Source organism: Thalassophryne amazonica, chromosome 9 (assembly GCF_902500255.1).
Source record: "Thalassophryne amazonica chromosome 9, fThaAma1.1, whole genome shotgun sequence".
In the NCBI taxonomy this organism is placed as follows: domain Eukaryota; kingdom Metazoa; phylum Chordata; class Actinopteri; order Batrachoidiformes; family Batrachoididae; genus Thalassophryne; species Thalassophryne amazonica.
Window position 1 is genome coordinate 11979914 of NC_047111.1, and position 14654 is coordinate 11994567.

Sequence of the window (14654 nt, forward strand, 5' to 3'; positions counted from 1 at the left end):
TCTGTGATTCCAGAAGCGATTAGAGGTGTTTTCAGCATCCAAGCTCTGACAGAAAATGATTAATCCGCTACAAAATAATTATTTTATATACAGCGTCCAGCGCACAAAGCAGGTGGGATTGTGCTCAAGAGGGCGGAGCCAAAATAGCCTGTCCTGCCCTCATAGCTGCCAGGGGCTCGGATAATGGGCTTTTGATATTTAACAGCCTCGTCCTCACCACACACATGCCTCTAAAATCCTCATTTGTCCTCGTAGTACCTCGTACACAAACTACCTCACGCTGTTGTTGCTAAATTTTGAACTTCTTGAAATTAGCGCCATGCTCAGAGATGAGCCTTGTTAGCCGAATATTCTGCCGCTCAGAGCCACTATTCTCCACGATTGCTGAATACCTCCTCTCATACCAAAAAAAAAAAAAAAAAAACATGCTGCGTGGCTCATTATTCACTGTTCATTATTTGGTGGGCCCAGGGCTTAAGCCAGTAAAGAGCAATATTTCTGGTATTTACTGTATATTTGTATTTACATTTTGAAAATTGTTTACTTTTGTTTGTTTACTACTTTTGATACTCTGTGCGCTTCGTACCCTGTGTAAGAAGCACACAATGCTGGTGGAACCTCAATTTCCCTGAGGGAGTCTTCCCATGGGATTAATAAAGTTCTATTGAATCTAATGTGATCTTATCTTGAATCAAAAAGAAACATCTTGATCCCTCCATCTTTTGAACTTTTAGGCCCATATCTCAGCTTCCTTTTTATCCAAGGAGAGGTGATGGTCTCGTGGTTAAGCGTTAGGCTTGAGACCAGAGGATCCTTGGTTCAAATCCCAGCCTGACTGGAAAATCACTAAGGGCCCTTGGGCAAGGTCCTTAATCCCCGAGTTGCTCCCGGTGTCCAGTGAGCACCTTGTATGGCAGTACCCTGACTTCGGGGTGAATGTGAGGCATTATTGTAAAGCGCTTTGAGTGTCTGATGCAGATGGAAATGCGCTATATAAATGTAGTCCATTTACCAAGGTTTTAAAGAGAGTGGTCTATGTCCAGCTGCAGTCCTTTTTAGCTCAGCACGACAGCCATGAAAAGTTTCAGTCTGGCTTCAAACCCAGACACAGCACTGAATCTGCCCTGCTGAGAGTTTTTAATGATTTGATTTTAGCTGCTGACTCAGGTAGTCCTGCCATCCTGATGCCTTTCTACCTGTCAGCTGCCTTTGACACAGTAGACCACGCAATTCTCCTGCGTTGTCTCTAGCAATGTGTGGGCATTAAAGGCTCTACTCTCACCTGGTTCAGTTCCTACCTCACACAGCAGAGATTTTCTATGCAGTTGGGTCACTTTTCTTCAGATGTGGCCTTGCTGACCTGGGGAGTCCCTCAAGGCTCCATTCTAGGTTCTATTCTTTTTCTTTTGTATTTGTTACCTCTTGGTGTTTTTCAAAAACATCAAATTCCTTTCCATTGCTTTGCTGATGATGTCCAGATTTATCTCTCACTAAGGTTGTTAGGCAATGACTCAATGTAACCATTATTTGATTGTTTGAGTGATGTTAAATCATGGATGAGTGCTAATTTACTAAATCTTAATGAATCCAAGACGGCAGTTATCCTGTTTGGGGCAGCACTTCCACAGCCTGCTCTGCTGATGTCCTGGATTCCCTGGGGTCCAACATTCACTCCTGTGTGAGGAAGCTTGGAGTGATTTTTGGCAGCCATTTTAAATTTGATAAGAAGCTCAGTGTTGTTGTTAAAACAAGTTTTTTCCAACTCCATCTCTTCGCCAAGAATAAGTCCTATTTTCAGGGATGAGATTTATCCGCGGATTTCCGTGGATTTGACAGTCCTGGGGGTCGATTTTCTGAAAAGTCCAAATCCGTTGAGAAAAGTTTGGGGGGGGTGGTTAAGAATGCAAAAAAAAAAATTAATGCCAGGAGTACCTTTGTTTAATAAAATTGTCGTCTATTCAGAACACTGAGTGGTCTTTGTTATCGCCGACGCAGCAAGTTCGATCAGTCCGTCAGTCAGCCGAACGCGGAACTAACGCTGTGCTCATCAGTTACCAGTATGAAGTACCGTAGGTGCGCAATGACTATGTAGTGTAAGGGAGGTAACTGTGTAGTCTTTCAGCTTCCAATATTTGGTAGTTTTCCCTTCAACAAATCATAAAAACCGAGACGGTATCGAAGCGCAGTCAAAGCTATTACATTGGTTATTACAAAGCTTCTGACCAATCAGCACAAATGTTATATATGCATTTCTCCCGCCCTTTCTTCGGTGTTGCACACACACACACACACACACACACACACACACACACACACACACACACACACACACACACACACACACACACAGTCAGTGGATTATGTAAACAGACATTTTGACGTTATTGTAGTGTGCTAGAACATTGTAATTATATATACATGTATGTGTGTGTATATTATATACATGTATACACGTGATGACAGTGTTATAGGTGGAGATCACATCGACTAAATATAAACCTTATATGGTCTGACAGTTCAATGGACATAGAACATTGGATTATACATGTGCATGTATGTTTGTTGACAAGTGTGCCATGCTGAAAGTGGAGAATGCTGAAAATCAAGTAAGTCTAGTTATGAAAAAATATTTTGGTCACAAAAATACATGTACAGTAGATGGTCTTAGTAAGGGTTTACAGTTTGAATTATAGATATGAACACCTGGCATTTATAGTAGTTTTTAATATCATTTTAGTGCAATTTACATGTTTTAAAACAGCAAAAATGCTTTGGCTTATTTTCCTCTGAAAATCGAATTTGCCAGTCTCATCCCTTTATTTTTTTGAGGATCGACCTTGAGGTTATCCACGCCTTCACCACATGTAGACTAGATTATTGTAACTCTCTGTGCATTGGCTTGGATCAGACCTCTCCAAACCGCCTCCAGCTTATTCAGAACACTGCTGCTCATCTTCTCTCTGGCAAGAAAAAGGGCGACCACATCACGGCAGTCTCGGCCTCCCTCTACTGTCTCCCAGTCCGATATCAAATTGATTTTAAACTTATCTTAATTGTTTTTAAAGCCCTCAATGGCTTGGCCCCTGTGTACCTCTCTGAGCTTCTGTTCTGTTGAGACTTAAGTCCCTTTCACACCGGGGCTGCTCCCAGTTGCTCCCGGTTGCGTTGTGCGTCGTTATGACGACACCACGTGGAAGCAACCTAGTGCCGAGATGATGCAGCTCGGCACCACAATAGCGCGAGGGGCGCAAACAAAAATTAAACATGTTAAAATTTTTCTTGCGTCCTCTGCTCGATGCAGAATTAAGTGGTTTCAGCGCAAGTCAGAGCAACAGGATGGTACTCAGCGTGACTGGAAGCCACACCCTCAAGAAATGTTACCCAACGCCAATTTGTGATTCCTGCTGTGTTCCATTGTTCCTGAAATCACGCAGGATTGTTTTTATACCGTGTACTCAATGCAGTAAAAACTACACGCTTAAAAAAAGACAACAGGAAAAAAAATGCTGATTGCAGCTGCTGCTCCTCTGTCTGTGGAGCTGTCTGGTGAAGAGAGGCACTGCGAAGCAGCTTCTTCTCTCACAAATGTGTTTAAATAAAATCCATAAAAGTCCTGCTCACAGACTGCTTGCCAGAGACGGGACAGGTCCACATCCAGTATAACTCCAGACATCTCCACATTTACTCACGGACGGTTCGTTCACACCCACGCATGAACGCAGCTCGCGGTCAAAGTAAAAAAGATAAACTATAACAGGACCTAGAGCGCAGACCTGCAGCTCGGCACAAGAACAAATATAAATTAGAAGAGAAATCAGAGTGCACAGTCTGTCTGCAGCCAACCTCTGCACTCACAAACTGCACTGGTATAACTCATAAACTCGCAGCTTAAAGCAGATAGCCCGTAAGTTGGAGAGGAAATGGCGTCTCACTAATTTAGAAGATCTTCACTTAGCCTGGAAAAAGAGTCTGTTGCTCTATAAAAAAGCCCTCCATACAGCGAGGACATCTTACTACTCATCACTAATTGAAGAAAATAAGAACAACCCCAGGTTTCTTTTCAGCACTGTAGCCAGGCTGACAAAGAGTCAGAGCTCTATTGAGCCGAGTATTCCTTTAACTTTAACTAGTAATGACTTCATGACTTTCTTTGCTAATAAAATTTTCAGTATTAGAGAAAAAAATTACTTATAACCATCCCAAAGACATATTGTTATCTTTGGCTGCTTTCAGTAATGCTGGTATTTAGTTAGACTCTTTCTCTCCGATTGTTCTGTCTGAGTTATTTTCATTACTTACTTCCTCCAAATCATCAACATGTCTGTTAGACCCCATTCCTACCAGGCTGCTCAAGGAAGCCCTACCATTAATTAATGCTTCGTTCTTAAATATGATCAATCTATCTTTATTAGTTGGCTATGTACCACAGGCTTTTAAGGTGGCAGTAATTAAACCATTACTTAAAAAGCCATCACTTGACCCAGCTATCTTAGCTAATTATAGGCCAATCTCCAACCTTCCTTTTCTCTCAAAAATTCTTGAAAGGGTAGTTGTAAAACAGCTAACTGATCATCTGCAGAGGAATGGTCTATTTGAAGAGTTTCAGTCAGGTTTTAGAATTCATCATAGTACAGAAACAGCATTAGTGAAGGTTACAAATGATCTTCTTATGGCCTCAGACAGTGGACTCATCTCTGTGCTTGTCCTGTTAGACCTCGGTGCTGCTTTTGATACTGTTGACCATAAAATTTTATTACAGAGATTAGAGCATGCCATAGGTATTAAAGGCACTGCGCTGCGGTGGTTTGAATCATATTTATCTAATAGATTACAATTTGTTCATGTAAATGGGGAGTCTTCTTCACAGACTAAGGTTAATTATGGAGTTCCACAAGGTTCTGTGCTAGGACCAATTTTATTCACTTTATACATGCATCCCTTAGGCAGTATTATTAGAAAGCATTGCTTAAATTTTCATTGTTAGGCAGATGATACCCAGCTTTATGTATGCATGAAGCCAGAGGACACACAGCAGTTAGTTAAACTGCAGGAATGTCTTACAGACAAAGCCATGGATGACCTCTAATTTCCTGCTTTTAAATTCAGATAAAACTGAAATTATTGTACTTGGCCCCACAAATCTTAGAAACATGGTGTCTAACCAGATCCTTACTCTGGATGGCATTACCCTGACCTCTAGTAATACTGTGAGAAATCTTGGAGTCATTTTGATCAGGATATGTCCTTCAATGCGCATATTAAGCAAATATGTAGGACTACTTTTTTGCATTTGCGCAATATCTCTAAAATTAGAAAGGTCTTGTCTCAGAGTGATGCTGAAAAACTAATTCATGTATTTATTTCCTCTAGGCTGGACTATTGTAATTCATTATTATCAGGTTGTCCTAAAAGTTCCCTGAAAAGCCTTCAGTTAATTCAAAATGCTGCAGCTAGAGTACTGACGGGGACTAGAAGGAGAGAGCATATCTCACCCATATTGGCCTCTCTTCATTGGCTTCCTGTTAATTCTAGAATAGAATTTAAAATTCTTCTTCTTACTTATGTTTTGAATAATCAGGTCCCATCTTATCTTAGGGACCTCATAGTACCATATCACCCCAATAGAGCGCTTCGCTCTCAGATTGCAGGCTTACTTGTAGTTCCTAGGGTTTTTAAGAGTAGAATGGGAGGTAGAGCCTTCAGCTTTCAGGCTCCTCTCGTGTGGAACCAGCTCCCAATTCGGATCAGGGAGACAGACACCCTCTCTACTTTTAAGATTAGGCTTAAAACTTTCCTTTTTGCTAAAGCTTATAGTTAGGGCTGGATCAGGTGACCCTGAACCATCCCTTAGTTATGCTGCTATAGACTTAGACTGCTGGGGCGTTCCCATGATGCACTGAGTGTTTCTTTCTCTTTTTGCTCTGTATGCACCACTCTGCATTTAATCATTAGTGATTGATCTCTGCTCTCTTCCACAGCATGTCTTTTTCCTGATTCTCTCCCCTCAGCCCCAACCAGTCCCAGCAGAAGACTGCCCCTCCCTGAGCCTGGTTCTGCTGCAGGTTTCTTCCTGTTAAAAGGGAGTTTTTCCTTCCCACTGTCGCCAAGTGCTTGCTCACAGGGGGTCGTTTTGACAGTTGGGGTTTTTCTGTAATTATTGTATGGCTTTTGCCTTACAATATAAAGCGCCTTGGGGCAACTGTTTGTTGTGATTTGGCGCTATATAAATAAAATTGATTTGATTTGATTTGACTTCTCTGTGCAGAGAACCTGCAGCCAGACTCTGTGTCCTCACCTCCTCTCTGACCCCGTGCTGAACGCACCTGATGCAGACATTCCTGCGTCGTTATGACGCCACATGAAGCAACTTGAAGCAGCCCCAGTGTGAAAGGGGCTTAACAGGGCCTTTGCAGCTGCTGCCCCCAGGCTTTGGAACAGTCTCCCCTTCCGTATTAGATTGTCCCTGACCCCAGAGACTTTGAAATCCCCCCTAAAAACCCGGTTCTTCTGCCTGGAGTTTCATTACTCAGCAAATACGAGGTCTGTGATGAAAAAGCGGTCCTTTTTATTTTTTCAAAAAATAAATGAATTTGATTCATATGTTTTTACGTCAGACAACCTTGAACCCTCGTGCGCATGCGTGAGTTTTTTCACACGTGTCGGTGACGTCATTGGCCTGTGGGCAGGCCTTGAGTGAGGAGTGTTCCACCCCGCCCGTCGGAATCTCTTTGTCTGAATAGCCGCTGTGGACGGTGCGCGTTGCTTTATCAACATTTTTTCTGGACCTGTGAGGGATATCCGAGTGGACGCTATTCAAGAAATTAAGCTGGTTTTCGGTGAAAAGTTTAATGGCTGATGAGAGATTATGGGGTGTTTCTGTCGGTGTAAGGACTTCCCACGGAGTGGGACATCGCGCAGCGCTTCCAGGCACCGTTGTCGACCTGTTTCGACCTGAAAACATTCTAATTTAAGGCTTAATTCACCCAGGATGTCGTGAGAGAACAGAGAAGATTCAGAACAGGCCGGCATGAGGACTTTATGCAGACATTCCACTGTTTAAGGACATTTTGTAATGAAAGACGTGCGCACAAATTCGGCGAATCTGTGTGTGCCGCGACAGGAAAAACACCTCCGTGTTGAAAACCATTTGTAAAATTCAGGCGGCTTTTGATGGCTTTCAACAAGTGAGTAACTGAGAAATTGTTTAACAGCTTGGGAATGTTCCAACTTGCCCGTTAAGGTTTCCAACGGAGGTGTTTTTCCTGTCTCACCCCCCCGCGGTCGGGTCCGGCCCGACATGCGACTCTGTCCGCACATTCTTTCATTACAAAATGTCCGTTAACAATGGAATGTCTGAATAAACTCCTCATGCCGACTTCTTCTGAAAGTTCTCTGTTCTCTGACGACTTACTATTTCAACAGAGCCTGAAATGTGGAAGTTTTCAACTTGAAACAGCGAGACGCTGCCGCCTTGAAGCGCAGATCGCCATCAGGCGCCGTGGGCCATCCTTAAAGCGACACTACCAGACCAAAATCTCTCATCAGCTGTTAAAATTTTTACCAAAAACCAGCTGAATTTATTGAATGGTGTCCACTCAGTTGTGCCTTACAGTTTTTGAAAAAATTTTTATCAAACAAAGCAGCAGTCTCTGAGCCATTCCTAAACAATGAAAAAACGATGAGAGGGTGGGCGACTCCTCACTCAAAGACTGCCCACAGGCGAATGACGTAACCGACAGGCGTGAAAAAACTCTCGCGTGCCCACAAGGGTTCAAGCATGTCTGATGTAATCACACGTGATTCAAATCCACATGGTTTTTGAAAAAAATAATAAGGTCCGTTACTTTTATCACAGACCTTGTACTTTTCTATGTTTTATTGTTTTATTACCTGCTGTAATTTTATTGTTATTTTTAATTTATTTATTTACTTGGGTGTAACCTGGTCCCTCTTTTGTACAGGACTTTGGTTGACTGCTGTCATTTTAAATGTGCTATAGAAATAAAGTTGAGTTGTGTTGAGGCACAATTGCAGTCCCTTCAAGTCGACTCAGGATATGACTCATTATTTAATTTGACCTGGACAAAGTGAGAACAGCAGTCTGATAAATATGTCCTAGCATTTGTGGCTAATGTTAATTTCATAGTGTTTGTCGCTTATGTGAGTTTCTTACAAAACAGAAAAGGGAGTCCCCCAGGGCACTGTTCTGGATCCTGTCCTTTTTGGTTTTGGCAGATATAAATTCTTGTTTTCGGATGTATGCTGATGATGCAGTTTTCTGTGTGTCTGGCAGTAACTAAATACTTTGAAAAAATATTAGCTTGACTTAATGGCTTCTCGCCTCTCTGTGGTCATCAGTGAGCAGAGCATGGTCATGTTTGTTGCTTCCTGATGTTCCTGTCTTCTCTGTGTCAGTGTTCTTATTGATTACCCATTTCAGATCTGTGCCGAATAGACCGACTGCTCTGTCATGACCAGAATGCCGCGCTGAGTTTCGAGGCAATCTGCAGCATCCACAAACTGATGGACGATGATGCTGATGGCATGGTGGATGCAACTGAGACAGATGAGGTGAGACATACCAACAGGAAACGACTCGTCCATCGTGATCACATGATCAAGATGTGTGCTCGTAAGCGAGTAAAGTCACGTGTGTTTAGTTCCTCAGGGAGGATCTCAAGTACCGGGACCCCAAAGTCAAACACAGCAGGTTCCACGGAGCCAACCTGCACATCACTGTGGAGGACATGTGGTACACCTGGAAGAACTCTGAGGGTGAGGCAGGGAGGGTGGGGGAGGAAATCCGAGTGTGTGCTGTCCTGTTTCCACCATGTTTTACAATCCAGATTGATGAGAGTCCTCAGGGACCATCTGAACTGCTCAGGTCAGATCTGAGAGCATGGAGTCTCCCTGGGTCCTGATTGGTAACATACAGGCAAACCATGGGTCCAACCCCACCTCCTGAATGTAGCTCCACCCCAATTTTCAATTTCAATTTATTTTCATTTATATATCACCAAATCACAACAAAGTTGCCTCATGGTGCTTCACACAAGTAAGATTTAACCTTACCAACCTCCAGAGCAAGAACACAGGTGACAGCGGTAAGAAAAAACTCCCTCTGAGGAAGAAACCTTAAGCAGACCAGACTCAAATTGATGCCGATGTCTCACTGGACCCAGAACCATCATTTCAGTCTTATTAAAAGTAGGAAGAGTTTAAAAGTAGGAAGTTGCTAGACATCCAACTTGTCACTGATGCAAGGCAGTCTTCTAAGGATTTTATGTGAATGAGATTTCCCGCAGTTATCGACATGTATAACTGAGTATCATCTGCATAGCAGTGAAAGGTAATCCCAAAACACCACAATATGTGCCCAAGGGGTGCTATGTACAAGGTCTGTTAGAAAAGTATCCGACCTTTTTATTTTTTGCAAAAACCTGATGGATTTGAATCACGTGTGCTTGCATGAGCCAGCCTTGAACCTTCGTGCGCATGCGTGAATTTTTTCACGCCTGTCGATTGTGTCATTTGCTGGCAAGCAGCCTTTGTGTGAGGACGGGTGTAGTCTCTCGTCGGATTTTCATTGCAAGGAAAATGGCGGAACAACTGGAGCAGCGCGACTGCATCAAATTTTGCCAGAAACTGGGCGACAGCCAGGTGGAAACCATTTGGAAGATTCAGATGGCTTTCGGTTATGATCCTATGGGCACCACACAGATTAAGGAGCGGCACAACCGGTTTAAAGATGTCCGCACATTGGTGGAGAGCGAGCCACGCTCCGGTCAGCCATCAATATGCTAAAATTATCAGGTCATTTCTAAAGTGAACGCTGTGGTGATGCGGGGCCGTCATGTGACTATCCGAAAATTGTGGAAGAGGTGGACATCAGCACTTTTTCGGTACATTCCACTGTGACAGAAGATTTGGCCATGAAAAGAGTGGCGGTGAAATTTGTGCCGATGGCTTCGGCACGAAGCTGCTGACGGCGGAACAAAAGCAACTCCGTGTTCAACTCAATCAATCAATCAACTTTTTTCTTATATAGCGCCAAATCACAACAAACAGTTGTCCCAAGGCAAGGCCATACAATAATTATGAAAAACCCCAACGGTCAAAACGACCCCCTATGAGCAAGCACTTGGCCACAGTGGGAAGGAAAAACTCCCTTTTAACAGGAAGAAACCTCCAGCAGAACCAGGCTCAGGGAGGGGCAGTCTTCTGCTGAGACTGGTTGGGGCTGAGGGAAAGAACCAGGAAAAAGACATGCCGAGAAGGGGGGCAGAGATCGATCACTAATGATTAAATGCAGAGTGATGCATACGGAGCAAAAAGAGAAAGAAACAGTGCATCATGGGAACCCCCCACAGTCTACGTCTAAAGCAACATAACCAAGGGATGGTCCAGGGTCACCCGATCCAGCCCTAACTATAAGCCTTAGTGAAAAGGAAAGTTTTAAGCTTAATCTTAAAAGTAGAGAGGGTATCTGTCTCCCTGATTTGAATTGGGAGCTGGTTCCACAGGAGAGGAGCCTGAAAGCTGAAGGCTCTGCCTCCCATTCTACTCTTACAAACCCTAGGAACCACAAGTAAGCCCGCAGTCTGAGAGCGAAGCGCTCTAATGGGGTAATATGGTACTACGAGGTCCCTAAGATAAGATGGGACCTGATTATTCAAAACCTTATAAGTAAGAAGAAGAATTTTAAATTCTATTCTAGAATTAACAGGAAGCCAATGAAGAGAGGCCAACACGGGTGAGATATGCTCTCTCCTGCTAGTCCCCGTCAGTACTCTAGCTGCAGCATTCTGAACCAACTGAAGGCTTTTTAGGGAACTTTTAGGACAACCTGATAATAATGAATTACAATAGTCCAGCCTAGAGGAAATAAATGCATGAATTAGTTTTTCAGCATCACTCTGAGACAAGACCTTTCTGATTTTAGAGATATTGCGTAAATGCAAAAAGGCAGTCCTACATATTTGTTTAATATGCGCTTTGAATGACATATCCTGATCAAAAATGACTCCAAGATTTCTCACAGTATTACTAGAGATCAGGGAAATGCCATCCAGAGTAACGGTCTGGTTAGACACCATGCTTCTAAGATTTGTGGGGCCAAGTACAATAACTTCAGTTTTATCTGAGTTTAAAAGCAGGAAATTAGAGGTCATCCATGTCTTTATGTCTGTAAGACAATCCTGCAGTTTAGCTAATTGGTGTGTATCCTCTGGCTTCATGGATAGATAAAGCTGGGTATCATCTGCGTAACAATGAAAATTTAAGCAATACCGTCTAATAATACTGCCTAAGGGAAGCATGTATAAAGTGAATAAAATTGGTCCTAGCACAGAACCTTGTGGAACTCCATAATTAACTTTAGTCTGTGAAGAAGATTCCCCATTTACATGAACAAACTGTAATCTATTAGACAAATATGATTCAAACCACCGCAGCGCAGTGCCCTTAATACCTATGACATGCTCTAATCTCTGTAATAAAATTTTATGGTCAACAGTATCAAAAGCAGCACTGAGGTCCAACAGAACAAGCACAGAGATAAGTCCACTGTCCGAAGCCATAAGAAGATCATTTGTAACCTTCACTAATGCTGTTTCTGTACTATGATGAATTCTAAAACCTGACTGAAACTCTTCAAATAGACCATTCCTCTGCAGGTGATCAGTTAGCTGTTTTACAACTACCCTCTCAAGAATCTTTGAGAGAAAAGGAAGGTTGGAGATTGGCCTATAATTAGCTAAGATAGCTGGGTCAAGTGATGGCTTTTAAGTAATGGTTTAATTACTGCCACCTTAAAGGCCTGTGGTACATAACCAACTAACAAAGATAGATTGATCATATTTAAGATTGAAGCATTAAATAATGGTAGGACTTCCTTGAGCAGCCTGGCAGGAATGGGGTCTAATAAACATGTTGATGGTTTGGATGAAGTAACTAATGAAAATAACTCAGACAGAACAATCGGAGAGAAAGAGTCTAACCAAATACCGGCATCACTGAAAGCAGCCAAAGATAACGATACATCTTTGGGATGGTTATGAGTAATTTTTTCTCTAATAGTCAAAATTTTGTTAGCAAAGAAAGTCATGAAGTCATTACTAGTTAAAGTTAATGGAATACTCAGCTCAATAGAGCTCTGACTCTTTGTCAGCCTGGCTACAGTGCTGAAAAGAAACCTGGGGTTGTTCTTATTTTCTTCAATTAGTGATGAGTAGAAAGATGTCCTAGCTTTACGGAGGGCTTTTTTATAGAGCAACAAACTCTTTTTCCAGGCTAAGTGAAGATCTTCTAAATTAGTGAGACGCCATTTCCTCTCCAACTTACGGGTTATCTGCTTTAAGCTACGAGTTTGTGAGTTATACCACGGAGTCAGACACTTCTGATTTAAAGCTCTCTTTTTCAGAGGAGCTACAGCATCCAAAGTTGTCTTCAATGAGGATGTAAAACTATTGACGAGATACTCTAACTCCCTTACAGAGTTTAGGTAGCTACTCTGCTCTGTGTTGGTATATGACATTAGAGAACATAAAGAAGGAATCATATCCTTCAACCTAGTTACAGCGCTTTCTGAAAGACTTCTAGTGTAATGAAACTTATTCCCCACTGCAGGGTAGTCCAACAGGGTAAATGTAAATGTTATTAAAAAATGATCAGACAGAAGGGAGTTTTCAGGGAATACTGTTAAGTCTTCTATTTCCATACCATAAGTCAGAACAAGATCTAAAATATGATTAAAGTGGTGGGTGGACTCATTTACTTTTTGAGCAAAGCCAATAGAGTCTAATAATAGATTAAATGCAGTGTTGAGGCTGTCATTCTCAGCATCTGTGTGGATGTTAAAATCGCCCACTATAATTATCTTATCTGAGCTAAGCACTAAGTCAGACAAAAGGTCTGAAAATTCACAGAGAAACTCACAGTAACGACCAGGTGGACGATAGATAATAACAAATAAAACTGGTTTTTGGGACTTCCAATTTGGATGGACAAGACTAAGAGACAAGCTTTCAAATGAATTAAAGCTCTGTCTAGGTTTTTGATTAATTAATAGGCTGGAATGGAAGATTGCTGCTAATCCTCCACCCCGGCCCGTGCTACGAGCATTCTGACAGTTAGTGTGACTCGGGGGTGTTGACTCATTTAAACTAACATATTCATCCTGCTGTAACCAGGTTTCTGTGCAGAATGACATCAGAGTGTTGAAGTCTCACAGGACATGCTGGACTCCGAAAAATGATGCCCACCTCTTCCACCATTCGGAAGATTCAGACGGCTTTCGTGGCTTTTCAGTTGTGTGACTATCCAAAAAATTGTGGAAGAGGTGGGCATGTCACAGCATGTCCTGCTCCAGTCGTTCCGCCATTTTCCTTGCAATGAAAATCCGACAAGAGACTACACCCGTCCTCACACAAAGGCTGCTTACCAGCAAATGACGCAATCGACAGGCGTGAAAAAATTCAAGCATGCGCACGAAGGTTCAAGGTTGGCTCATGCAAGCACATGTGATTCAAATCCATCAAGTTTTTGCACAAAATAAAAAGGTTGGATACTTTTCTAACAGACCTCGTAAAGGGAGAAAAGCAGGGGGCCTAAGACGGACCCTTGTGGAACCCCAAATTTCATGTCACTAAGGTTAGAGGTAGTGTTATTGTACAAAACGCACACAATCACACAAGGGCACTCCCAGTAATCCCAAAATTATTCTCCAGCCTATCAAGTAGAATATGATGATCCACGGTATCAAATGCAGCACTGAGATCTAACAGCAACACCCCCATTGTGATTGATTGATTGACTGATTTGCTTTGGTTGTGGGTGGAGGACATGGACCGTCAGCAGAAGTTGGTTTTGAAGGCTTGCTGTTGCCTGTGTGTTCAGTGTATACCTGGACGGTTCAGCAGGTGGCAGACTGGCTGCGGCTCAGTGTGGAACTTCCTCAGTACACAGAAAGCTTCAGGAGACATCAGCTGGATGGCAAAGCTTTACCCAGGTAAGACCACGGGACCCAGATGCGGTTTTTGATGTGGGCGAACCGAGCAACCCACCAGGGGGTATTTTTTCATGGCACATAAAAAGCGGTTATCATATCACTGTGTGGTGGTTATTAATTGCACTCCCTCCCTGCTGGCTGAGGTGTACAGAACAGAACCAGTGTAAAGGATCCTCCTTTTGGAGAAATAACAGCCTCTAAACACTTCCTATAGCTTCCAATGAGAGTCTGGATTCTGGTTGAAGGTATTTGGACCATTCTTCTTTACAAAACATCTCAGGTTTGTTGGTTTCCAAGCATGGACAGCCTGCTTAAAATCACACAACAGATTTTCAATAATATTCAGGTCTGGAGATGGCCATTCCAGAACGTTGTACTTGTTCCTCTGCATGAATGCCTTAGTAGATTTTGAGCAGTGTTTAGGGTCGCTGTCTTGTTGAAAGATCCAGCCCTGGCACAACTTCAACTTTGTCACTGATTCATGAATATTGTTCTCAAGAATCTGCTGAAATTGCCTGGAATCCATGTGACCCTCGACTTTAACAAGACTCCCAGTACCTGCACTGGCCACACAGCCCCACAGCATGATGGAACCACCTCCAAATTTTATTGTAGGTAGCAAGTGTTTTTCTTGGAATGCTGTGTT

The 14654-nt window shown here is 42.6% G+C and overlaps 1 protein-coding gene across 7 annotated transcripts in view; it reads left to right on the forward strand.

Moving 5' to 3' along the window:
- LOC117516744 (stromal interaction molecule 1-like) overlaps positions 1–14654 on the forward strand; it is a 129071-nt gene that overhangs the window by 69316 nt on the left and 45101 nt on the right. For 6 of the 7 annotated variants that reach the window (XM_034177577.1, XM_034177578.1, XM_034177579.1 and 3 more), the window contains exons 3-5: positions 8441–8571; positions 8661–8775; positions 13897–14008. In XM_034177577.1, the coding sequence (XP_034033468.1) occupies positions 8441–8571; positions 8661–8775; positions 13897–14008 (358 nt within the window). The remainder of the gene's footprint in view (positions 1–8440; positions 8572–8660; positions 8776–13896; positions 14009–14654) is intronic. The other variant, XM_034177580.1, reaches the window with a different exon arrangement.